Here is a 27794-nt window from a genome sequence, read left to right on the forward strand (position 1 = left end):
GTTATTATTGCCATGTGATTTTGACACTTCATAGCTTGTAAAAAATCGTATTGTTGTCGCCGGTGGTTGTGTAATTTTGGGTTGTAAATATTGTATTTATTGCTTCTTAGTTTTGCTCATATTCCCATAAAGCTAGCATGTACAAACAATGGGTTTAACAAAGTTTCGCACACTCTACACGCTGTACAGTGCAAATTATCGGTAAGGCTGCAGCCATGCACATTGCGCAAACAAGGTAAACAAGTCCGGATTTATTCATCTAACCGCAGGAGAAGGGTCTTGGCCAGTGTTCAGCATAGCTGCTTCCACACCACAACCGCCCGACAGTCGGACGATATCGAGTACGATGAGATACCGGTGTCGCGGATACGCAACTTCAGCATCATTGCCCACGTTGACCATGGGAAGAGTACGCTTGCCGACCGGTTGCTCGAAATGACCGGCACGATAGCGAAACATTCGGGCAATAAGCAAGTGCTGGACAGTTTGCAGGTTGAGAAGGAGCGCGGCATCACCGTAAAGGCACAGACGGCCTCGCTGATCTATCAGCATGCGGGTCAGCCCTACCTGTTGAATCTGATCGACACACCGGGCCATGTGGATTTCTCGAACGAGGTGTCCCGATCGTTGGCCGCCTGTAATGGCGTTATACTGCTAGTGGATGCGAATCAAGGTGTGCAGGCACAAACCGTGGCCAACTACCATCTCGCCCGCTCGAAACAGCTCGTCATCGTGCCAGTGCTGAACAAGATCGATCTGAAGAACGCCCGCCCGGAAGCGGTATGCAACGAGCTGCTGACGCTGTTCGACATAGATCCCGATGATGTGCTGAAAGTTTCGGCCAAGGTGGGCACGGGTTGCGATGAGGTACTGGCTAGCATCGTGAACCGGCTGCCTGCTCCCGGAGCGAACCGGGACACGGACTTCCGGGGGCTAATATTTGATAGCTGGTTCGACAAGTATCGGGGTGCACTGAACCTTATCTACGTGAGTGATGGTGAAATCCGCACCGGCCAGGAGATCGCATCGTGCCACACGGGTAAAGCGTATGAGGTGAAAAGCTTAGCACTGCTGCGACCGGACGAACGTAAAGTGGACCGGCTGGTGGCGGGGCAGGTGGGTCTGCTCGGGTGCAACATGCGAACCAGCAAAGAGTCACACATCGGGGACACGTTGTACCTGAGGAAAAACAAAACGTGCGTCCCGTTGCCAGGTTTCAAGCCCCAGCAGCCGATGGTATTTGCGGGCGTTTACCCACCGGACCAAACACAGCATCCCGTCCTGAAGAGTGCCATCGAAAAGCTGGTGCTGAATGATTCTGCCGTTACCGTCGCGCCGGACTCTAGCCCAGCGCTTGGGCAAGGCTGGCGGCTCGGTTTTCTGGGCCTGTTGCATCTGGATGTGTTCAGTCAGCGGTTGCAACAGGAGTACGACGCCGAACCGGTACTGACGGCACCATCGGTAACCTACAAAATCAAGCTAAAAGGCACCAAAGCGATCGCGGCGCACGGTGGCAACGAAACGGTTTACATCAGCAATCCGGCCCTGCTCCCCGACCCTACGATGGTGGAAGAGTACTACGAGCCGTACGTGCTGGGGACAATTATTGCACCCACCGAGTGCGTCGGGGCCATTATTGGGCTGTGCGTCGAGCGTCGGGCAGTTCAGAAAACGTCGCTCAATATCGATAACGAGCGCATCATGACTACGTACCTGATGCCGCTGAACGAGATCGTGCTGGATTTTCACGATCAGCTAAAATCGGTCAGCTCCGGATACGCAAGCTTCGATTATGAAGATCACGGTTACGTCGAGACAAGCATCGTCCGGATGGATGTACTGTTGAATGGGCAGCTAGTGGAGGAACTGTGCACCATCACGCACACCAGCAAGGCCCAAAACCATGCGAGGGATTTGGTGGTGAAGCTGAAGGAGCTGATCCCGCGACAGATGGTGCAGATCGCAATACAGGCGGTGGTGGGTGGAAAGGTTTTGGCGCGCGAGACTATAAAAGCCTATCGAAAGGATGTGACCGCTAAATTGGTAAGCCTGGTCCGAGGGTTGACTGTTTGAAAGATTAATAATTTGAGTTTTTGTTTTTGTTTTTCTATCCACAGTATGGAGGAGATGTTACCAGACGGATGAAACTACTCAAGCAGCAATCTGAGGGAAAGAAGAAAATGAGATCGATTGCTAACATCAATGTTCCACGCGATACATTCATAAATGTACTGAAACGATAAGTAATGCTATTGAGTGTTGGGTCAAGTTGAAGAACATCCGAAACAAATGGATCTTTTGTTAATTAGGTATTGAGGGACATGTTTGCTCTTGCACACTATGTACATTTGGTACATTTCGATCGTTTTCATTCACTTTTGGTATGAAAATGTCATCGTAAGAATGTTTTTAGAAGGAACCATTTTTCCATTTGGTCGCCAATAAACCTTTATTTTGTATCCTGGATGCTTTTTCAATGTAAATTCGTTAAAACTCCTCAATGAAAGTTGCAGCAAATTTCAACTTCATACATTCCCCTTTGTTACTTTTTTGTTATTGTTGCTAAAACTGAGTACAGCATATGGCTGAATTGTATTGTTGTGCATGGTTTGTTTGATCACTGATCAATCATCTTGCACCTGTATTCTGTTCGCTCTACACAGTTCGTTTTAAAGCTTCGTGGAGGGTATTTAACACTACGCGAAGCTAATGCGGACGAGCACGAATGGAGGAGGCCTTAGGAATGGAGGAGGTTGTGATCGTCAGAAAACAATGGTATCACCACCATTGTGCTGCATGCTAAAGACCGGTGAAGGGCTTCTAACATCCCAGTACAATTATTTACTGTAGGTATGTTACGTTATGTTACTCGGGGTGTGCATTTTTGTAGTAGTCGTAGGTGAAATTCTATTTTAAACCTTTATTCACTTCATATAACACAACCATTTAAGATTTGTTTGCTTTATTTTTGTGTTTGTTTCGTTATGAACTACTTAAGTGCGGGTCAAATAATAGGAATTAGGTCAAGGCAAGGATATCAGATTTTGCAACCCCCTACCGTATCCTTTTCTTTAGTTTCCCTCTAGAGTTTTGCACAGTTTGCGTAAGTTCGTACAATGTTTCTTATGAGTTAAATGTTGTGTTGAAAAAAAAAATCTGATTAAAACAAAACATATATAGCGAACGAATTCAACTCACATTGTAATCCAATAGCAAACGTTGACCAACCATGCAGTGGCTAAGATGATGTTTTAATCTATTTCACTTTAACTCGTACTACGCAGCTGGAATAAACGTATAAATGCTGCTAATATGCTAATAGTGCTAACTGGAACACGGAACAAGGAACGTTGGAAAAATGCGATTGGAAATTGCATTTGCGAAAGAGGTGGTGGTTTCATACTAAGTTTTTATGGCGTATTATGAATATTGTTTTCGTAGAAGAGAAACGTGCAACATGTGAGCGCTAACGGACGAAGGAATTAATCAGAAACACTACGAGGAACCTTTGCTACGCTACTTGAAGAAAATTATATTCTGCATTGGTATTAAGGTAGGGAAAAATACTTGTCTAGCAACTGCTGCCTGTAATGGGGAAAATGGATAGTGGTATCGTGAATGGAGTTGCACCGGATGCACTGTTGCCGAAGCTAAACCTTTTCTCCTACTTTCACGATAGAACGCTGGCGTAACGACTTTTCATGGGTAAATTCTAATACAATAACGAGCTACTTAGTACAATTTAAACCATGATGAAACGGGCAGAGTAATGAATTTGCTTCAAATGCATGTCAAACGCATTAGCAGAGAAGCCCTTTGTAGCAGCTCTTCACTATATAAACAAAATGTATGGAAATTTGCACATAAATTGTATGAACGGATTGCGCTAATGCTAACAAAGATAGATAACTGTTTTATAAGTGCATTCCTTTCCCACTATATAGTTCTGCTTCTTTGAAACATATTTATGCTTTAATTTTTGTGTGAACTTCTTTTTTTTGCTCCAAAGTTCTCGCTGCATCGTTTGACAAAGGTGTCACTCGCTTAGTAATTTTTGGCGATCCCACTTGTGATAATAAAGCAAATACCATCATTCATTTGCTAATTTCCTGTCTAGCGATAGTCAGTCGCTGTACGATGCGAAGAACATGTCGACCTAGACCAGTAACTTCATCAACAAACCAGAATCGTACCATACGAGGAAGAAGAAACTGGACGAGGTGTTGGACATCAGCTAACAGTGGCTGATACCGTTTGTGTTCACTATGTCATTATTATTAGTAGCAAGGGCGTTGCCTTGTTGGCCTGCGCGGGGATGCCCGTTTGCATCGGCACCGGTTGCCGTGCACGGAGGTCGTAACAAATCACAGTACTGCAACAGTGCCTCACGCAGCGAACGAGATACCTCCGCCGAACTCGTGGTCGTACAGTCCACCAGGTAGGGGTACAGGCTGATCAATTGCTCCCAGGCGGTAGTACCCACTAGAGAGTGGAATAAAAAGGTAGCAAATAGATTATAATTTTCTACATGAGATATCAACCACAAGACGTACCTTTGGCGGGTGGTGCTTTCTTCATGGATATCACAAGAGTAGCGACGGCTTTTAGTACGAACGATATTTCCGACAAGCGATACCTTGAAGTAAAACAAGATCATGTATTATTTGATATCTATTTATACAACACACGCATTCCGGGCCCATTTGCTGCATACCTTGGTAAAGGAAACTTGCCACTCAACCGTTCGTCTTCGTTAAACTTTCTGAGCACTTCCTCGAACCGATGCAACAGGGCCGTTATTGCTAACTGTCCCGCAATACCACCCTCGGTCGTTTTACCGCCCTGGCCATCGCACAGTGTGGCGTTGTTGTTTGCCAGATTGGTTTCCTTTTCGTCGACCGCACCGGCGGCTGCCGTGCCGACACGATCGTCCAGCAGCGAAAACTGAAGCAACGTTTCGAAGCAGGTCTTTGCAAACTCTTCGCGCAGTTTCAGTTCTGTCTCGCAGCCAGCGAACGGTGTGCTGCCGGTGGTTGCCGAATGGATGGAACCCTTGTTCAGGATCACCACCGCGTCCAGGATGAATTGTTGCGGAATCTCTTGGCTGTATGGGAGAATTTCGTCGCGTATCAGTTCGATCACCTGGCAGTCGATCGTTTCGTCCAGGATCAGCTCATCGAGACCGCGATCCTCAACGATGCAAATGCTGCAAATGAATAGGGGGGAGTAAAATTATTGACCAAAGGACCCAAATTATATACTTATGTACTTTATATACTTTATATTATATACGAATTATAACAAAATGGTACATAATTTGCAACAAGGAAAAATTCTTATTGGATTCGTTATTATGAAATGTTAACATACCTCTTTGTAAACAAAAACTGGTCCAGTGTGTCGGCCAAATCTTTCCACATCGAGGCAAAATGCTTCGGGTGTTTACGCGCAACCGGCAGCCCTGTATGCAGCACGCTGATCAAGCTAGAGATAGCCAGCTTCCAAGTGCTCGACGACATGCACTTGTACTTTAGCGACAGTGGAAGATGCAGTGCTTTGATAATTTCGTGCAGTATCTGTCCCTCTATCACGGCCATATCGTTGGCCGTCTGTTGGTAAAGCTTCACCGCCACGGTGAGTGCTTTCTCGCCGAACGGAATGTAGTTCATGCTGACCCACTCCACACCGTTTGCGTTCGATGTGGACGAAACGGGGTGAATGAGCCCGCCGGAGCTATTGCTACCCGTGTTTGTGCCCGCACCGCTCCCACTACGCGATGATTTCAGTGGTCTAAAAGGGGGGAGGAACGCTCTGGTTAGGGAAAGGTTGAATAATTTGCAGCAAAAAACAGTTCAGTTTCACCTTGTTTCGATGCGGTCGAAGCTCGGGGGAGCACAGGCAAACTTGCTGAAACTTAACAATTGCTTAAAAATGGCCGATATCATATTTTTTATCCCGCTGCCCCCAATTCCGCTCCCAGCCTGGATCGCTTCCTTCTGCAGCAATTCCATACAGTCGAGCACGCCGTCGTGTAATGGCGTCAGCAGGGAATCCGAAATAGTGGACATAATGTAAGGCGTCGAGTCACTGTGCACTGGCACGGCGACAGCATTCATTAGCACCGCGCACAGTTGCGTCAGATCCTTGCTATTGAAACGTGCCCGAATGTGCTGGAACAGTGCGGGAAAGATGTGTACGAGCGCAGTCAAAAATGCTTGACTGGGGATGTACAGGTCCTCAGTGCCGGGCCCGGCGGTACTGGCACCGGCGTTGCCCTTATCCGACAGGTCACCGAGCGTGGGGGGTTTCGTACTTTCGGCACCGATATTCAACCACACGCGCCACGCAACGTTCCAAATGTCGGCTTCGGCGGCGGCCGCAGGCGTTGTTCGCACCGCATTCGTTTCATCTGCACCGCCCGACGGGGCAGCTGGACCCGTTGCAGAGGATGGAGCCGCCGTGGGACGGTTGTAGAGAATTTCCTGGAATGATTTCAAAGCCGCTAGCGACACTTCGTTGCTTTTGCTGAGGGCCGAATTTTCGATAAACTCCAGCAGAAGCGCCCAAGCGCGGGGAAAATCGCCCAACATCTGCAACAGCGCCCGTTTGGTGTTAAATACCTGCATGGGGGAGGACAAAAAGGATAAAAAAGTGTTAAAAATCAAACACATCCCATCCCTTCTCTGAATCACACTGCTCTGCGGCTTACCCTTGACACGCCGGACAGCGTGAGGACTTGAGTTTCGGCCCACTGCTTTTGGGCCGTGTTACGCGAATGGTGAATCAGAATGTTACCACTCGTGTCCACCTTCTCGTTGCTGGCACAGCTAGAGAGGGCCCGCACCTTATCCAGCAGCGGGAACAACACCTGCCACAGCACAGCCTGCCAGGTAGGCGGATTTAACAGTGCGCCGTGGGCGGAAATGGTGGAAAAAAGTGTTTGGCCAGCGGATTTTCTAACCGCCGGACGGGGATCCACACACAGATCTCCCAGCCGCGCGTACAAGCACATCCACAAACGGTCGAAGTGGGGCATGTTCAACGTTCCCGGAAAATCCGGCAGCACCGACATATCGTCGCAAACGGTTTGCGATAGTTTTTCCTGATTCTGGTTGAAGTAATCTGAAATATTCCACTGCACGAAAAGGCACGAAACATGCAAGGCGAAGAAAAAGGAAAGGTGTGATGAAACAAAGCTCAACGATGTTGGCGTACGGAGATGCGGGTACAAAGTAGTGATGGGAAAAATGAAGTTTTCGTTGGAATCGATTCTGGCTAGCTCCGACGTTTTTTGGAATCGATTACGGATAGTAGGTCCGGAATCAGTTTCCGCAATTGGCTCCGGAATCAGAATAGGTTTCGGAATCGGGTCCGGATTGGAAATCGGATCCGGAATTGGAATTGGCTCCGAAATCAGAATCGGATTTGAAATCGGAGTCAGTTTCGGTATCTCCATAATAACAGACGTTTGGACCCAATGGTGCTTCATATTGATAGCCACAAAGAATCCAAATTTTCTCGTAAACGACCTATTATCATAGAGATTCTCGGATTGATTTTGCTTCTGAAACTTCTTATTTCAATTCAAGCACTGATTCTCATTCCGGAGGCAATTCCATTTCTGGAGTCAATCCTGATTCCATTACCGGGGCAAATTGCGATTCCCAGGTCGATTCTGATTCTGGAATCGATTCTGATTCCGGAGTTAATTCCGACTCGGGAACCGATTCTGGATTCGGAGTCGACTCTGTAATCGGCTCCGGAATCGGAATTGGCTTCGGAATCGAAATTGGCTTCGGAATCAGAATCGGCTCCGGAATTGATTCCAAATACGGCATCGGGTAGGTCCGATTCCGAGCTCCCATCACTAGTACAAAGCACAACCGCCGTCTTCTTACCATCAACCCGACCGCAGTCAGCGAAATATTGAGTTCCTGCGTTTGTGAACCAAACTTGGCCGCCGTATTAACGCACAGCGGCAAGCAACGCCAGGGCATGACGGGGAGGAAATCGGTTACAACTAGCTGCAGGCACTGGAACGCGATCCGGATCAAAGACTCGCCGTGATGGTCGCTGACAGCGCCGATGATACCGAGCACAAGCGGCCAACCGTGCGACAGCGTCTCGCCTGCCCCGTTCAGGACGAGCAGCACACAATCCAGCTGACGCTGCCGCACGTCACCGTGCGGCACCGAGGACAGCTCGGACAGCGGCCCTAGCAGCAGGGTTTGCAGCTTTAAGTTTTCCTTCAACGGTCGCTCGTACTTGTATTGCAGGGCCGCCTTCACCAGATACGTTATCGCTTCGACGCCCCACTCGCGCATGCGAATGTGCGGATGGTGGCAGATTTCCAGCAGGTGGTTGGTCAGCGGGCGCCACAGCACCTCAATGCGTGACAAATTTACGAGCCCGGTTTCGAGCAGCTTGGCCACCGCAAACAGCGACGGTTCGCGATTGTTGTACGCCAGCTCCATTGCTTCGTGCGAAAGTTTGCACAGTGCGTCGATGAGATGGTGCAGTGCGACGTCGTCCAGGTACTGGCTCGACTCGAACAGCTGGCTCAGCATCGTCGACAGAACCGGCAGGTCCGTCATGACCTGGGTGATGGAGTTCGCGTCGGTCGGAGGCTTCTGGACGGCCTGCAGACTTCCGCCGGTGGATGGCTTCAGTCCCAGGATCCACGCTAGATGCTGCAGCGTGGTCAGCACGATGTGCCACGAGCTGCCGAGAATGCTACCGTGGCAGTGCGCCAGATGCAGCACGGACCGCATGCACTGCAGGTTTTTGGCGGTCAGCAGTACCGGCCCCTGGTGGGCACCGACGGGTAGTGAGGACGTTGGGAGCGGCGTGCCAACGGCCACCACTGGGTGCCGTTGCTGCTGCTGCTGATCGATGTCCGCGTACGTACCTCCTCCGTGAAAGGCCATGCCCGCTGCCGTCATGTCCTGGCTACCGAGACGCATGTGGGATTTGAACGCGTTGCCCTGATAGTTCACGTTCAGCACCGACAGCGCGTAGTGCGGTGGTAGCGAGGCACGACACAGCGCCGTAATGAAGGCGTCCCGCGGCGTGTGCAGCTCCAGCAGCCCGCACAGTGCCGCATAGTTCTGGATCGCCTTCAGCACGCTCTCGGTCGAGGATTCGTCCGTCGCGGCATCAATCAGCGGACCCAGCGCCGTCAGTAATCCCAGCCAGCTCGAGTGTATCAGCTGAATGTGGAGTGCCTTGTCCGCCTCGCTGACGCGCTGCATATAGGGGGCCGGATTTTCCTCCCCAATCTGGGACGGGCCCTGTATGGACAGGGAAATCGAGCGCACAATGTCGAGCAGACAGGCGTACGCTACCGATATCCCGTACCCGTCCGGGATGGGCGGCGGTTCCATCTTGTCCAACATCTCCAGGAACGTGGACTTCGACTGTCCGCTCGGGAATGTCACTACCAGCGGTAGGAACACGCCACGAAAAATGAACCCCGGCTGCGGCGAGATCCCCGGGCCCACCGGCATTCCGCCCATCAGCTGCGACTGCTGTCCAGATGATCCTCCGACCCCGCCGCCACTTCCACCACCACCCCCACTGCCAGCATTGCCACCTGCCCCAACACCGCCAGTTCCACTCGACGCGCTGAGCAGCTGCGGATTGATGAACAAACTCTGCACGTACGTTCCGAGCGAATTGATGATGTCCTGGAAGATGTTCGTTGCATGATCCTTCAGATCGTAGCACCGGCAGAACGAAATGAGCAGCTCCGGCTGGATGGTCATCTTGTGCAGCACTTCCAGCGCTAGCGACCGCTGCCAGGCCGGCTTGTCCGGGTCCAGGAACTTCACGATGAGCGACAGGAAGATTTCACACTCCGTCACCAGCAGACTGTGATACTTTTGGATCAGGATGGAAACGACCCGCAGCAGCCGCATGCTGATCGGGAAGTACGGCTTATCGTGCGGGGCACCTCCGCCCGGTTGCACTCCCGCCCCGCCGACCCCGGCCTGCGGAGCGATCGTGCGATACTTGATGTTGGGTGAAAACAGTTTTATTACCAGCGCACAGACGCGCTCCTTCAGCAGAAAGCTAAACTCCGGGTTTCGGTAAAACACCGACGTGTACTGCGTAAGCACGGACTCCAACAGCTCCAGCCCGAACGTTCGGGTCATCTCCGTCATGCCCAGCAACCAGTACGGTTGGTCCGCGTTGACGAGCTGCACCAAATCCTGGAACAGCAGAAACGCATCTGCCGCGCACGGCAGCAACCCCTTCGGAGCGACGCCCGTTGCCAGCTTCAACTCTTCCAGGTTCACCTCCCGCCGCTCGTCTTGATTCGCGTCCGCTTCCGCCTCCTCGGCGACCACACGCTCGAACACGAGCGAAACGAGCTGCCGTACGGTCGCCCCGGCCGTGTTGATCGTTGTCGAGTCCTTGGTGAAGTGAAGCCGGAAACACAGGACCAGCGTTTTTGCGAGCGTCTCGCCATGCACGACCGTGTTGGTGGTGAGCAGCAGTGTGACACTCTGCAGCACCTTCACCTCTTCGGTGCCGTTCTCCATCAGCATCCACAGCGTGTCGGTGATGTAGCGGGCCCCTTTCTGATCCACCACCTGTTGTGTGATGAGGCGCTGCATCATCCCGAGACAGAATTTGATTATCTTGAGATCCTTGGACTCGCAGCCCTGCACCAGCGGATAGAGTATCTGGTTCACCACATAGTACACCGGTGTTTGTGGATTCGCTCCGGCCGATTTCAGCTTCAGGATTGCTTCCTCGCATGACTACGGTCAAATGGGAATGGGGAGGAAAATAAACACAGAAAAAAAGAGAATGAAAAGTGAGGCACAGACCACGCACGTGGATGAATGGTGTCTATTAAATAAAAATCCATCACTGAGCGGAAGAAGAACAGCGCAATAATAACGAACAGCACAAACAAGTGATAAAAATCGCGAAAAACCCACACGGCGTCGTCGGCAGTGGTAACAACAATAGCGAAGATTAACGCGAGCACAACCGGCGCATAATTAGCATACGACACGAATTTCCTGTCAGTGAAAAGCTGTACACCGACGAATGGATGAAGATTCAGCACAGCAGAACCAGAACAGCACAACAAAAGGTAAGCATACTACCGAAGTGTGAATTGCTGAATAACTAAGCTATTTGTGTGCAGCGGCAGCATAATGTGGCATCATCAAGCTGTCGCTGGTGCTTGTCTGTTTTATGCTGCTTTGTAGAAGAAATAGCAAAACAAAACATTAAAACAGGTCCCATTTTTCAAAACAAATACAAAAACACGACTGAAACAGTACCGTTAACAGACAAACAAAGGCATTCTATCCGATGACAATCCGACGTGCTGCGGCCGTTGCGTTTCTTCCAATTCTGTCTATTGCGGAGGGGTTGGTTGGTTGCATTTACACGTTTAAACTGTGCTATGCTACTTTTCAAATAGGGGAGAAAAAACTTCAAACATTGTACCACTCGACGCAGTGATTCGAAATTTGTGAAGCTACTGTTAGCATAATAACAAATCCGAAGGGCTCACAAAACGGTCTGCAATTTTCGTCGTTCACTTTAACCGTTATTGAAGTAAAGTGACAAAAGACTACTGAAACGGAAGATTTCCCGTTAAAACAAAACAGTACAACTGACTTTTTAATAGATACCACCGGATTGTAAAATGTAAAACACGCTAGAATATTTGGGGAATGGTATGTTAGGCGGAGATTGCAAATAAACGAGACAACAGCGGCCCTACTAACACATCCAGATCAGCTAAGGGGTGTCGCAACCTCGTCTCGTGTTTGGCTCGACAGTAGCCTTACCTTCAGATACCACTACGACTCTATAGTCAGCAGGGCGTGGAAAACGCAGGGTATGGTCAAGCGTATGGCCTGCGAATTCTCCAATCCACACTGTCTGAAGGCTCTTTTCTGTTCGCTGTTGCGTCCTGCGCTGGAGTTACTTATCCGGCACTACAACCGCTTTGCGGTCTTGGCCTGCCTCAGGAGTGTCCGAAACCGCTCACGGTGTCGCGCCTTCGTCTACCAGTCCTTTATCCCGGCCTTAATGGCGGACGCCTCCACGCCATCTTGCCACCTCAATTTGGGCCTACCACGCCTCCTCTGTCCTTGTGGACGACCTAAAAAGACTTTACGGACTGGAGTACTGCTCAGTAATGTGGACCTCTGTAACACGTGTGCATATTGACCGTATCGAGCGGGTGCAGAGGGCATTGACTAGATTTGCTACCAGCAGATTACTTGGTGGGCCTTATGCATCCTTGCCCGATTAGGAATTATTATGAACACCTAGGTTAATAATAATAATAACAGCAGCTGCAGAGTCGTACAGCGTATCAAGCTTACCAGACTCCGGTGGGCTGGCTATGTAATACGCATGGTATCAGACGACCCAGCCCGTAAAATCCTTTTAGTCATTCCACAAGGACATAGAGGCGTCCTCCATTAAGGCGAAGAAAACGAATTGGCAAACAAGGCGCAAGACCGTGTTTTTGGGGTTTTGGACACTCCTGCAACAGGAGAACACCGGAAAACAAATGTAGTGCCGGATGTGCAACTAGGTAAGTGTGTTGGGTCAAGTCGCACATCCTAAGAGCATACCCTTCAGGGATGATCTTTCGATTTCATTTCTGCATAATTCGATCATCCTATGTTGTGAATATCCTACTACATAAATGATAATCAGTCATGAATATAGTAATATTGACCAGGGAAAAAACAGACTCGTCTAGACTAGACCAAAGTTTATCGGACTCAAATCGGATTTCGGTCCGGGGACGAATTCAGTATTTCATAGCCGGCGTCGGAGTGGATTCACGACTCCACTCCGGATTATCCACAGCTAATGTCTACATCGATCGGAAGCTGCATCCTGAGATCCAGCGTGATGTCCTGAATTATTTATATCGCAACGCTAACGCTCAATCGTGAGATGGCCAACAAAAGACAGCGTGAGTGATAGAGAGATCGAAAGTGAATATACGAGAGAGGGATCAATAAGGATAGATAGAGAGAGAGAGAGAGAGAGAGAGAGAGAGAGAGAGAGAGGGAGGGAGGGAGGGAGGGAGATAGAGAGAGAGAGAGAGGCCTACCGACAGTGCAAGTGTCCTTCAAGCACTTGAATCTGGAACCACCCGCGATCCGAACATCCAACAACTCTGCAATATACCGAATTCACACTAAGCCACAGTCTGCTGGATTCCTGGTCATCCAGGAAACTAAATAGCAGACCGACTAGCCAACGCAGGGCGTAATAATTTCATTCGCCTTAGCAAAACCATCATCGCCAATAGCTGGAATGGTTATTGGGTTAGCAGCGGTCGCTCTTTCCTTAGAACCATCAAGACCACAACACCACTATGGAAAGACCATCCATCACACCAGAGAATCCTATCACGACTTCGGATAGGACACACTCGGTTCATCCACACCTTTTTATTACAAAAATCAGGCCCACCACTTTGCAGTTTCTGTGGCGTCGACATCACCGTCCGTCACATCTTAACCGAATGCCATGGATATTCTGCGGAACGCATCACCTGCAAATTGGACCACAGCGTCGACACCATCCTCTCACCAGACAGCGATTTCCAGCGTAAACTTTTCAAATTCCTTCGTATCATTAATCTTTATAAACAACCCTAACCAAAACCACATTTGTAACAGACACTTTTTAATAAAATTAACAGATAATAGCTTTAAGTAAACCGAGACTTCCCAGTATAAAGTAATTTGCAAGCCACAAATGGTTTGCAAAGAAGAACGTTAGATTTTAAGTATAGAATTAATTAAATTATTAAAAGAGGCGAATGAAGCTAATGGGCTCAAAGTGTCTATAAAAATAAATAAAAAAACACGGGTATGCTAATTTTCATCCGCTTAGAAAAGAGGTTTCAACATTTAGTCTTAGCAGTTCGAATGACAAAGAGTAAAATAAGTAACTCATAGGGATTTCTTTAGTTAGGTTACCGCAAAGCTGGGATTTAGTATGTGATTTAGTAGTTGTTTTGTAGCGACACCTTAAAGACACCACCTCTAATTTAATGGAGTCTAGATTTAATTAGATACTTTCACTCATATTCTGACCTTGATGTTTTCTGGACTGTTCCTTAAACTATGTATCGGCATACCACTTTCTTCACTGCATTGATGAGGGTACTCTTTAAATATACTATTTCAAATAATCTGAACTATTTCTTTAAACATCTCCAAAAAGCATGCAAAAGGTGTAAGATAAGATGTACATTCTATGGGGCCCAATTAAATTCGGGTTGTCTCTTTCCCTTGAACAAAATAGCCCCGGAACTAGCCAATGTTGGTCGATGTAGTACTGACATTGAATAATTATAGTTACTAAACATTTGTGTCAATCAAAATACTGCATTGGTGCAATGCGCAAAATCAACAAAAAGGCAAAAGAATTAGAAAATTTCCCAGTTACATCACTGATCAAAAGCACCAAGAGGAGTAGTAATTGAAGATAAGCACAACCATTGTTCTAAAACTTCAAATGAATAGTATTTGTTGATAACAAAATGGTACAGCAAACTTGCATATGCCCTTTTAGTCATATATTAATAACAATATACAAAATTTAACACAATTTAGGAAACCTCTTGAGCAGCTACATCCTTTTTAGTATCCTGTTCTGTCACTCTGTCCCACCTCCTCCAAGCTCGCAACTGCCCGTGATAATATTTTTAACTGTACACCGGCCCTAACACACAACGAGTTTGACATCACTGCTTTAACATCTGGAAACTTCATTAAATTATTTATTTAGCAAATTTTACCTCATGCTTAATCATATATTAAGTAACAAGAGCATCTTTAAAGTTTCCTTTGCTTCAAAAGTTTACCGACCTCTGGCCGTATTCCGTTTACTAATTCCATTATAAGATTGCAAAGCTTCCCAGAATAATTACAATATTCCGCTTATCCGATTTGAAACATTCCACTATGTGATTGAACATCTAGAAATGTACATATGATTCGAACGCTTGCTTAAAGTTCCAAACAAATACAGCCAAACTAAGCATACAAATATTAAATAAATATTCAAAACGTTACTAAACCATTTGCTAATGTACACAAATTATTAAAGAACCTTATGCTTGCCGCAGGAGATTGTCTCTCAAATGGCAGGGTTTAATACCAATCCCAGAGCTGTAAGGATTATTTAGAGCGGAATGAATGTGGCCATACACATTGGGGCGGTATATGATTAATTCGCCGCTCGCTTAATGCACGATCACGTTCCACCATCTCAGCCAAGTTGACGTGACTCAAGACGGGCCCGTGTTGTCGCCAATTGCAAATCAGTAATCTTAAGCACAACTCATTAGGCTCCTTTTCCGGATCATTTCCCTCCAAGCTCATGGTGTAGATGATAGCATTTAATTGCTGCAGCCTTCGTACAGTGAGCGAGCTTCCATGTTGGTCTTTGGGGTTGGAATGCGCTCAAAAAGACGCATATACAACAAATGGCACATGTTTTCCGGTCGAAATTATCAAAACAAAGCGTCACCAATTTTATTTCCCAACCAAACACTCACACACACACGTTCACTATCACACTCACATGTGTAAGAACTCATTTACTCAATGTATTTTCTACCCTGGGTGCCTACCGTGTGGCATGTTGTAATCGATTGTCCCGGAACATAAGGTCCTTTTTGAACCGTTGAATCCCGAAGCATATGCTTCAAGCGTGTAGGACGGCAGCGATATGCGTGATGATTATGATTTTTCCTCAACCATTATCGTGCACCTGTGAATCGGTGATAAACAATGTGGTGTTTCAGGGCTCGCATTCGAATCGGACCGTACGTACACAACCGTACGGGTTGAGCCATAGAGCCACCCTAATTTATTGCTTCCATTTGACGACAAGGAGAAAGGTTTGTGGCAGTAAAGCATTTAACAATCTTCGTACGATTTCATCATCTCGTTGCACTACGTACAGTAATGTACGTCGTCGCCAGTACATAGTACAAATATCCACCCGGAACGAAAAATGAAGCTTGTTGTAATTAAGAGTGCCGGTACATATGTACGTTACTCTAATGGATGGTTCAGCAAAGCCCCTGTTTTATGCTTTAATGCTGATAGAATGTGCAACCGTACACCAGAAACGTTTGTAAGCATACTCCCAAAACGATATCAATGCTCGTTGTTTCAGCGCAACGGAATATAATTAAACATTCCTTAGGAACTTGATTTACGGACATAGATTTTCTAGCAAAAAAAAAAGAAAAGTACGGTTGGGATTCAAAATGATTTATTCCATTCGAAGCTTGGGATTGTAATGAATTAAATATTAAGAAGAAAGTTAGCCTGGATGGATGGAGGTTTAGGCGCCAACAAGGAAGGAGGGTTTCGATAGCACTAACTAACAACCTGATTATTTGCGCCTAAATGTATGCATTTCGTAATGTCAAACTGAACTAGAGCGCTTCCTGGGTGAACACGTAAGAGAGAGAATTAGGTTTAGGCTAAGCATTAAAGAACAATTTGTAAACATTGTAAAAATAAAAGAGAAGTTTAGCTGTGTGGACGTACACCTAAGTTGAGCGCCGGAAGTATCTAACAAATGTTGTATTCTACGGTCAATATAGCTTATCACATACATATACGCAGCACGGCGGTCTGGTGGTTTATTTAAAAGATGCGTCGGCTTATAGGTACAATCGGTTCCTAGATAGAGTCGGATACAATCGATTCCCAACCAGAACATCCCCTCCCCCACTTTCTAGCAAGAACCGGCTAACCGGTTACATAGTACTAATAAGTTTCGAAAGCCTACCTTGTATAGGTCACGTAGGTCGTTACGCCAAAGGAAAAGGTAGTTATACGTAATGCCTATAACATTTTTTACTACACGTCTCCATATCTGAAACCAATGTTACAACATTATTTCTATTCTGGCTCACAAAAAAGGATAAATCGCATCGGCTAAAAACGTTTTTTTGAATTGATTGTTTTAAAAACTTTTTCAATTCAATCTCAAAACTGCCATAATCCAGTTAAAACACAACTCCCACCTATTGTTATCACGTTTAGGCCGTGTTTGTTTGAAAGCACATTAAACCCTCCGGAAGGATTTATTTCGACGCAAAGAGTTCCGGTGCCGAGGTGCTGTTGTGTGGTAAGGGGTAAGATATCATCGTCGTCGTCGTCATGGCGAACAAAAGACTATCATCATGATCTACGACTTACCACAACCACCTACCTCACCCACTTGTCCCGGTTCAACTATCATTAATGCTAAAGGATAACAGCCGTCCAACAAATACTAACGCAAATTTTATGTGCTGAGGCCAAACAAACAAAAAAACATATTACCACGCACCAACCAGCTCCTGTGGTTTTTGGCGGTACCACTGGTTTGTATTTTCCCCGAAAACGGAAACACGAGGTGGCTGTGTTTGAATTAGCTTGAGCACATTATTGGTACTATCTAATTAAATGCTCACACCTCAACGGGGCGGAAGCTATTACCTAAACAAGTAGCACAAACCCCGTACTAGTCCGTGGTGAATGGGTGCAAAAAGGTACAAGCTGTTTGAGTCATTGCATCCCATCGGCATTATGTGTGTGGTTTTGCGACCCTCCGCTACGTGCGGAAAATGCACGAATAGATCGGACCATCGTATGGTGGAAATCTCGCGAAAGACCATGTAAGCTTATTTTATAACGATTGGGAACCCCCCCCCCCCCCCCCCCCCCCCCGGTCCCCAGCGTTTCGATCGATGTGCGCTAGGTAGGGAAAATTTGCAGCTTTTCCTGTGCGTGGCGTTTTCCTGTGGATGGCGGATGATGATGGTACAGGGAATATACCGATAAACCCCCCGTTGAGACTTATACAAATGTCGAATGGGCGATAGGTTGGAATTATCGAGAGATGTAGCGATGGCCGCACACATGCGGTTATTTTGGCAATGGGGAACAATTAGCACATCAACATGATCCAACCACCGGCGTCGCTTTGAAGTAATTTAATCGACGGTTTAATTGGTGGACGGAGTCTAGAAAAAATATGAAAATACTGTCGTAATTCATGCTAACTACTACGGAGCATTGTAATGCATGTAAGCGTACAATTTACACGCAGACTCTGGAAAGTATACACTGGTTATGCGTTTTAAAAGAATCGCTTAGCAATATATTTGAAAATTGTGCTACCTAACACCATTTATTGAAAGAATGATATTAAAATAACTTCTATATATGATCCGATCTTTTATCAGCTCAGATCCCTCGGCAGCCTTACTAAGCGCCTGAAGGTATGCAAGACGATAATATACATTTTTTTCAAAAAGCGTTTTGGTAAAATTTAATTAAACATGAAATAATTGCCAGTGCCATTTTAATTATCAAATTCGAAAAGTGTAAAATTATACAAGTAATCTGTAATCTTGTTACGGATTATTACGTTTAGCTTAATAGAGTTTAACAGAGAACAGTGCGCTGACCGGACATATGAACCATCCATCGTGAATGAAATATTCAACAAATAAGCACACGTGCTAATGGGTCGTTTATTATCTCATTCGCACGATGCTCCCTTTCGTTGCAAATTTTAATCAACATTTGCATGATTTAACATTATCCGGTGGGATTGTCACACATAAAAAGCCGCTCTAATTAATAGATTAATATACATTGGGTCCAACAGGGCTTACACCTCATTCACCTCATATATCATGCAAAACTTTTCATCCGGTAGAATGTTTTTGACACGAAGGAAGGAAAATTGTATTCCATTCATCCATTCAGACAAAAAGCTAAAGCATGTAAATGAGCTCCACCGTAAACTCGTTTACATACAAAACGATATGGAAAAAATCATATCATATCGTAGAGCGAAGGAATAAAAACTCCGAAACATGGATTTCTAAACAAACAGGACGACGATAAACCAACCACCATTCGAAGACTGTTGCTAGGTCGGATGGGGGGAAGCGTTTGTAATCTTCATCCGCCAAAAGCTACCATCTTTTCGATCGAGATGGAATGGAGATAGAAACCATGCTCCGACCGACCAACCACCACTACTGGCAGATATTTCGTGACAAATCCTGACCAAACCAGAGTACACAGACGAAATGGTCTGCTTTAGCAGCTTGGTCGTTTCACCCGACAGGGGATTTGTGGACTACGCTATATGAGGTATAAAATCACGCCCTGTTCGTTCATCCGCCAACCCAAAACACCTTCCAAAAAACTGACCCGAAGCTTTCTGTAAGAGAGGCACGTCAAAACAGAGGGCATATTTTTCTAACTATGCTTCTTCTTTACAAAACACAAACAAAAAACAAAACACAAGTTTGTCGTGAAAAGGGCATGGAAAGGATTTTCCGACTTTTGCTGCCACTCTCCGGAATAAAAGAACCAAGGCGCACAGTGACGTCAAGGGGGAAAGAAGACAAGGGTAAGATTTGCAGCTGCAAAAGAAATAATCATACCGGCGGCGGCAGTGAGGCATAAGATCTGATTAAATAAAAGCCAATGCCGTTTCGTTTGCCCGACTTTTGTGGCTTTCCGTTCGATGTCCGTTGCGGGAGGGACGAATAAAATCTATTTATACTGCGGTTGGTAAACATTCGTCTCGGTCACTAACAGGCAGCAAAGTATATAAGTTGGGCACGTAGCACTTGCTGGGTTGTTTGGGAATTTTTGGTAAAGCTTTTTAAAAACTATAAGATTCAGAATCATTCAGCGGGAGGAAAACTGCGCAAGTTGTATAGCGCCTCAACGATTACAAGTGCAGTTTCTCTCACTTCATGTGCTTTTCGTATCGACAGTCACGGACCAAAAACAATCATAGCTATTGAATGGATTTTTTTTTATTAATTTTATTTACTAAATAGAATTACTTTACTAGAACAACATGTTAACTGTCAGTTAATAATAAGATTAATAATAAGAAACCAAAATAAGATTCCGAAAACAACAATACACAACTTAAAGAAAACTAATGAGCTCAGAATAGAGTTCTTTATCATTATTGGGGCCCTTGACGATTCTAGTCAGTTTTTTGCAGCCTGCAAATTTCAGATTATGCTAGCCTATTCTATTCTTAATCATTTTTTCTAGATTATTCTAGCCTCAAAGCTAGAATTAGGTTCGAGTACCTGCTCGAAAAATGACAAAACAAGGTGGTATTTATATTTATCCCAAGGTGCATTAAAGAGACCTGGTGATGGAATCCAGAATCAAAGTGTATGTAGTCCAGGTGGTCTCATAGCATGTTTTCATAACCAAATTTGAATATCACTTTTTGGCAGGATGGGTGAAAACTTTTGTTAAAACAAGCTTTCTGAAGGCATGAAGAATACACAAAACACTCTTAAAATCTTCATTCAGAAACAGAAGCAATACAAATCAGCCTTCTAAATTCATACACCTTGGGATAAGCCCACCTATATATTATACCCACCTAGATAGCTGCTCGAAAACTGCTATACAATGCAAACAGCTGACAGGCTGAAATTTCAGCCTACGAACTTAAAACGAAAAGGGCCCACTATTGGGTAAATGTTTATAAAAAACAGATGCATTTAAAATAAATATTGCAATTACAACAAAATTACTACAAACTACGGGAACATAGCATTTAACTGTTACCCTAAATGGCAATCTGTGACATGGCATGGAATATGAAATGACATGGAATTCGCGGTAGTCGAAGTTTATAAATCTAGATGTAACACTCTTTTCGAAGCTCACTGTTTGCTGGGAAGGTTCCCATTTTTGTACGGCAATGTACATTGCAATGCAACCGCCAAAAAGACTACGATGCAAACCAACTATATACAACTTACATTAAATGTGCATCCAGGGCTAATGGGAAGCTTTCTTGTGCATTTGGGAATGAGAACGTAAACTTTGAATGCTTTTACAGAAACACCACTTAGAGGTGGCTGTTAGTTCCGAGCACATAGAGTTGGATGTTTTTTTTCATTTATGGTTTCTTTGAAGCAAGGAGTAAACCCTATTTTCTTTCTATTTGGAACAACCTAAAACAAGATATTAAAGTTAATTTATCTGATTAAAAAGCAAAATTAGTAAAAATGGTTTAAACACCTTTTAATTTTGGTTGTAGCCAAGCTCTAACTTTCAAACTGTTTGAATAATTAAAAGTAATCAAATTATAGCGTACACCGTTAGGAAAAGCATATATTATTCTGTAGTACATCGCTTTCCGTCAGCCTTGTTGGTTTTCGAGTTAGACGTCCCTTTCCAACTGCTATGAAGTTTACACAGCAAACGCTCAGCTTTCTGGCGTTGGACCATACACTGATCAATTAAGTGCTGATCTCGTTTGTCATGAACTTGGTTCCGTGGCGTCTCGGAGGAATTTAACACTTGCAAAATGTGTTTCTACACAACACGAACGAGGCTGACTGTTGAACGAACGAATTTTCAGTAGCCTACGGGTGTGTGCACCATCTTCCGCGTGATGAAGCAAGCTTGTGCCAATTTAAAGTTTTCGGACCAACATTCCCAACCAACTGCTGCAATCCTTTTACTGCTGTTGAGTGGATTTTCAAGAACCAATTTGTGATGCTTCTGCAAATGTTTGCCCATACCGTCGTTATTGTACGGTGGAAGACAGCTTCGTCAACCCGCCGTTGCGACGGATAAATATTGAATTAGATTACCTTGTTTGTAGTGGACACGGTCTAACTGTCTCGCAGGCCGGCTAGCATCCAACGACCGTCCCTGGTGCTATCTACACTATTGCTGGAGTGCCCGTTCCTTCGGTCGTTTTGAACACAGTAACACGTTTACCATCGAAGGAAACGACTGCATATTTCCTATTATCTGCAGCAAATGGCAACCGACAACCACGCTGCTCTGTGGAAGGTGGACTAATTTGCTAAACTGTTTAAAAAGGATACTTTCGTTCGACAGTACGCTGGACGTAGCGAAGGGATCCCGAGATGAGCGGGAGGTTGTTAACGCGTCAGGGAGAAGAGGAAAGGGGCGGCTCGTTTTAGGGCTAAATCTAATTTATAATGCCCAACAATGTTGCTATTATTTTGAAACCCCTTGTTGCTCGTCCCACACCACACCACGACCAGCATTACACCTCGGCAGACATCCGGAATGGAAGGTGGAATTTTGCTGACCGGCAGGAAAGACACACACACACGCACAAATACACATACCAAATGGGTTCTCCTGCCCGGACTTACACACAAAAAAGGACACCGCAATGGGCGCAATGCTAAATATTTTAACTAAAATAATCATTTTAATTAGCCGCACATGCCGTTTGCCACGAGTTAACCGTAACGGAAAAATGGATAAACTCTGTGGTCACTTCATTTATATATCTCATACCACCCACTTCCCCCGCTGCTAGATGAGTTTCCCGTCTTTTATCGCAACTCCTCTTCTGCATTGATTATTCTACGGAGTGTTGTTTTATAATTCGATTAAAGTTCATACACCGTCGGCCAACGCAGCGCGTTTTACAGAGCGCGCTTACTGCGCCGTGGCGTTTGGTGGTAAAATTATCCGTCGGAAAATCAACAGTCGCATAGCGGAAGGCGAAAAATAAGGAAGTTTTAAGAAAATAAACCATCATCCAGAGCGATCGTCATCAGCAAAAACCACAATAAGAAAAATAGAGGAATCAAACAACGAGGAGAGAGAGATAGAGAGAGAGTTAGTGAAATCATCATATACCGAAGAGAAAGCAAATTTACACAAATCATTTGAGATACGCTGTGGACAAGACGCTTTTGTTCCAATTGCACATACATACATATGGTTGCGAAAGTAAATATAACACTAAATTTGGAAGCAGCGGTTTAGTTTTTACCTTTTCTTATATAAGTAAGGAAATTCGCTAATTTTTCTATAATTCTATAAAACAATACATTTGATTAACTGCAACTGAAATTTCTTTCTTTTTGTTTTATCATAACTATTATACTTTTTACCGACTATGATACTTAGTAAGATTTGTAGTGGTATAAACCGCTAATTTTAGGGATACTTTTTATAAAATAAATATAACAGAATATTAACTTTCCATTCAATAATACTTTCTTACGAACTCAAAAGCTGTTCATTTGAAAGTATAACGTATGAAAAATTAGACAAATATTATTTTATCTAACTAAAAAGCAATTATAATTACAGGATTTCCCACGATTGAGAACCAACTAATTTCTCAATTTTTTTGGGCTCATCTTACGATTTATACAACGGATCCCACAGATTTTTTGGTTCGTTCCCACTATTTATTGGTTTCGACCGATTGGAAATCAATACAACCGAATCAAAATAATCGTGAGAACACATTTAAAAAATATTCGAAGCAACCAAAAAACCTTGGGAAGCCCTGTAACTAGTATTTCAATTGGTGTTTAAGCACAAAAACAATTGAATAAAGCAGACTGAAACACAAATCAATTCACCGTGGGTTATTGAGAAACTAAAAGAAACTAGATCAGATGCGTTTAAAGCTCCAAAAGTTTACTCCAAATTTTATCGAAAACATCTTACGTTACGAGGAATGATTAATATGCCTACTTCTTCTGGGCGTAACGACCAACGCTCGATCGTGATGCTAAAATGGGTTATGCTTTTATACTTTACTATGACTATTTGTACCACGACTATAAAATAGAAAAATTCCTTGCTAAGAGGATGACCACGATGGGACGGTCTATATGGGTATCAAACAACGGCCAACCTTTACAGGAGCTGACGCTTCTACTGTTGGAGCTTAGGGATGCTTTTTGAATCAAAAATATGTGCTGTATTTATTGAAAAAATATTACCACAATACACAATAGTACCCTTCCCTGCGTATAAAGTTGAAAGTAATATAACAAAAAGAGAGTTGACAAAAAAGACAAATGGATCACAAATAATCTTCTTCTATTCGGCGGACATGCCAGCCTATACAGGCTTTCGAGACTTAATTCATTACCACGCAGCCGGATAGTCAATCCTTGCTACGAGGGGACGATCCATTCTAGGCTTGAACCCATGACGGGCATGTTATTAAGTCGTTCGAGTTGACGACCGTACCACGGGATCGCCCCCGCACAAATAATATTTTGTTTATACAACTGAAGTTTTCACAAGTACAGAAGTTTACAAGTTTAGAAAATGCAAGCTGCCTTTCTTAAATGCGTCATGGTATACAGATAATAGATGAACCCATACCAGTTGAAAGGGAGGGAAGACTTATTTAATTAGTTTATCTTAAAGAGTTTAAAACATTACAAACTTCCTCTTAAAACAAAAATAAAGCAATGCTCATGGTTGAACATTAAAAATACTCTACTGCTTGTATCGATGGTTTATAGTGATGGCCCATATTTATGAATTTTTGAAGAAAAAATATGGCATAATTGTACAATACACTGTGAAACGTTCAAAACGTTCCTAAAGATGAATGAAAGCTACTTGACATTAAAAAATGTTCAAAACAGCTTATAACTAACATTCTTTACCAGTTCCAGGTAACCATTAGCGTGTAAAAAAATAGAATCCACCGCTTTGAAATGATTATTTGGGAAACGAATTTAGGGAAAATCCACAAAAACGAAATTGTTACCCTAATTTACTTCCAAACCAACACTGACTAGTAAAAAAAAACTCTTATCAAGGAATGTTTAAAAACAACTTGGGAAAAATTGCATGTCGATTGGATTCTAGACATTATGGATATCGGGTAATGTTTCAATTATAATATTAAGAGAACTTGCGTTAAAATATATAAGAATGAATTGAGACCTGTTTGTATTTTGTACGATAAAGAAATTAGTTGGTTCCAATGCCATAAACACTGCTAGAACAAAGTTAGAAAATATTTTTCGTTTTCTATTAACCGTAATTAACCAAAACAATCTTTCTAAATATTTTAAGAAATCTTTTCTTCGTTAATGGGAATATACTTTAGTATTTTAAGTTCATTATCACTGTATCGTCTCATACTGGCAGGAACTAATATTAATCCATTCTAAGTATAAAACTGTTCAGAAAAATGCTATAGTAAATTATGCTTTTTCCCTCTTCTCTCTTCAATGTATCAATATAGCAAAAAAGGAATATATTACGCAAATTATGTTACTCGTTTTGCTAGAGATTATTCATTAACAGGGCTAGTGAGTCATTTAGCCCTGCTCGTAAGAAGGGCATGGGAAGATCTACTGTATGTTTCACCAAATTTTGAGATAAAACTCTAAAAATAAATCTAAATATGTATCTACAATAAGTTAGATAAAAAACGAGACGATTCCAAAATATGCATGTTTAGAAAGGTTAGTATATATCTATTCATCCGTTTAATTCATTACAGGGATAGTAAGCAACATATTATGGGAAAACGGGGCAATATGGGCATGTTGAGTAGTGTAATCAATACTTCTTTGTATTCGCGATTAAACACAGTCTTTATTATATTATCCTTTGCTTACCTATGACTTCAATCTAAACGTATTGCAATCTAGACGTCTTAAACACTAATATAAAGATGAATTAAAACAAATACAATAAAAGTCGATGTTTCGACACGAAACATGCAACGTCACAACAATGGGTCAATATGGGCCACAATAACAGCACTTACATACAGCATTTTTAGGGGTTCTCATAATTTTGGGACACTTTTCTGACCTCTTCTAAAACTCTTTTTATACGATACAACCATCCAACCCGGATGGTTTTGCGCTGTGTCCGTGTGCTATTTTTGGAGGACAAATACAACACCATAGCCCCATTAAGCGCTATTTGTCCAAACCTCCAAAATATTTCGGTAAGCACTGCAACCTTTTAAGGATCATGGACCACGTAGCTTTAATTTTTTAATATTTTACATTTGCCGCGGCCCGAATATATTGAGCACATATGTTTTGTAGACTTTTTTCTAAGCTTTTTGATCATATATGTTGAAATCTTATCCTAGACGTGCCTGTTGCAAACTTAATCTAGATTGTGATGCAAAACAATGCACGAAATTTATTGAAATAACCCTTTATTTAAAAAAAAAACCAGTACCAGTCCCAACTGGATAATCAAGTCCTTGCCTCGAGGGGACGGTCCAATACAGGACATTAACCAACGACGGGCATGTTGTTTCGTCTTGCGTGTTGATGACTGTACCACGGCACCGCCTCGTAGTAATGGGTGATAAAACATAAACAGGTCTGATGGAATACTCCAATACATTCGTTTTGAGTCTGGAAGTTTATCTCACCTGTGCGATAATATTTATACAAAGAGTGCCCATTTTGCCCCGTATGCCCATCTTGCTCCCTTCTGTTCTCTAACACCTACCAACACAATCGTCCGACAGCTGTACGCGCGTTATCATTTTATCTGGCCGCTCAAGTGTCGTGGTACGATGATTAATAATGGATAGAAAGAAAAATAACTGTCGATTTCGGGCCCAATCGCCAGGCCAGGCACGAAAGATAACCACAGCAATGTGAGTTTGTGTGGCGGCGCTATTCGTGGAATACAAAGTATGCCTTCAACCATTTGTACATCTCACCCACCCCAGGCACCATATTGCGCTCGGTGGCTGAATATTGCTTCTTGTTGCGGCACGTTTTCTTTTATTGCCATGCATATTGCCGGAACCGAACGCAGCATGCCATACGTGCGTACATAAAACAGCCCACAACCAACCACCACAACAACCTACCTCTTTGATCTGGGGAAACTTCTTCTTCGTCTCCAGCGAAAGATTGCGAAAATCGTTCTGCAGCACCTCGAGAAACTTTTGTGCCGCCTCGGTGTCGGTCGTACCGCTGACGAACGACATTCTGAGGCGTGTGAACTGGGAGCCGCGCGACCACAAATGAATCACCCCCTTTTCCGCGGCTAGTGCAGCTAATCCCCGCGAACCGCGAACGTTGACGAAATGGGGCGATTCTCCAGCGGATGATACTATTGGTTGCCGCTATCCAATATTGCACTTTTTCCACTGCACTATTGACTTACTACACACCCTTACGTAAGGTAGGTTTCCCAACACTTCACTTTTGCTTGACTATAGTGCACTTACTCCACCCTCCTCTCTCTCTCTCTCTCTCTCTCTCTATCCCTCGATTTCACTCTTGATGGGGGGTCAAAATTTAGGATTATTATTACGCTGGTTATTATTATCCAACCTTGGAACTGTACGGGTTAACCTTCTTCACATGGCAGCATCTTTCAACTTCCACACAAACCCCCGATCACGCCACCACACGAAACACATGAAAGTTTTTCATTCATTCATTCTTTCCATGGGCCACGTCGGACGACCGCTTGCTTTCTTAGTAGGCGCCTTTTGCACCAAACGTACAGCACATCCGGAAACACACTATTTCACAAGTAAATTTTTGTTACAGCAATTTAACACCCTGGAGATCGACACTGTATCGGCCCTAGTGCAGTATTACTACCGACGATGGACACGGATGTGGATGCACCGATACGTTTACGTTGCACACAGAGATGGTGATTCCCCGCAGTTTCACTGTGTCCAGGTAGGTGCATGTAACCTGTAAACAGCGTTATTCAAAGCAGCCACACAGGCACACAAACACGGAAATTCTGCTATCAACACGGCATCGGGAGCGGAGCTAGAATATTTTCACTGCGCGCAGCGCCGATGGAATCGTCTGTGTACAATTCTGGTTTGCAAAGTATTTTTTTCTTCTTCACTCCAATATTTTGCTGTGCTGTCACGTTTGATGTCATTCGCGGGCATGAACAGAGTGACCAGAAATACCGATTTATCTGTATTCCTACCGATTTTTC

At 44.3% G+C, this 27794-nt stretch overlaps 2 protein-coding genes across 2 annotated transcripts; one reads left to right on the forward strand and one right to left on the reverse strand.

Annotated features, from left to right (window-relative positions):
* The first annotated feature begins 4 nt into the window (after positions 1 to 4).
* LOC120958388 (translation factor GUF1 homolog, mitochondrial) lies at positions 5 to 2247 on the forward strand. The gene is made up of 3 exons (XM_040381147.2): positions 5 to 201; positions 270 to 2043; positions 2118 to 2247. The coding sequence occupies exons 1-3, from the start codon at positions 149 to 151 to the stop codon at positions 2241 to 2243; spliced, it is 1953 nt and encodes a 650-aa protein (XP_040237081.2). The 5' UTR covers positions 5 to 148; the 3' UTR covers positions 2244 to 2247.
* Positions 2248 to 2905: 658 nt separating this feature from the next.
* LOC120958386 (protein MON2 homolog) lies at positions 2906 to 27680 on the reverse strand. Its single transcript, XM_040381145.2, has 8 exons — positions 26692 to 27680; positions 7899 to 10766; positions 6710 to 7135; positions 5863 to 6620; positions 5371 to 5790; positions 4715 to 5206; positions 4554 to 4636; positions 2906 to 4482 (listed from the first exon to the last, which is right to left on the reverse strand). The coding sequence occupies exons 1-8, from the start codon at positions 26809 to 26811 to the stop codon at positions 4235 to 4237; spliced, it is 5415 nt and encodes a 1804-aa protein (XP_040237079.2). The 5' UTR covers positions 26812 to 27680; the 3' UTR covers positions 2906 to 4234.
* Between the last annotated feature and the right edge of the window lie 114 nt (positions 27681 to 27794).

The sequence above is a fragment of the Anopheles coluzzii genome, chromosome 3 (genome assembly GCF_943734685.1).
Source record: "Anopheles coluzzii chromosome 3, AcolN3, whole genome shotgun sequence".
NCBI lineage: Eukaryota > Metazoa > Arthropoda > Insecta > Diptera > Culicidae > Anopheles > Anopheles coluzzii.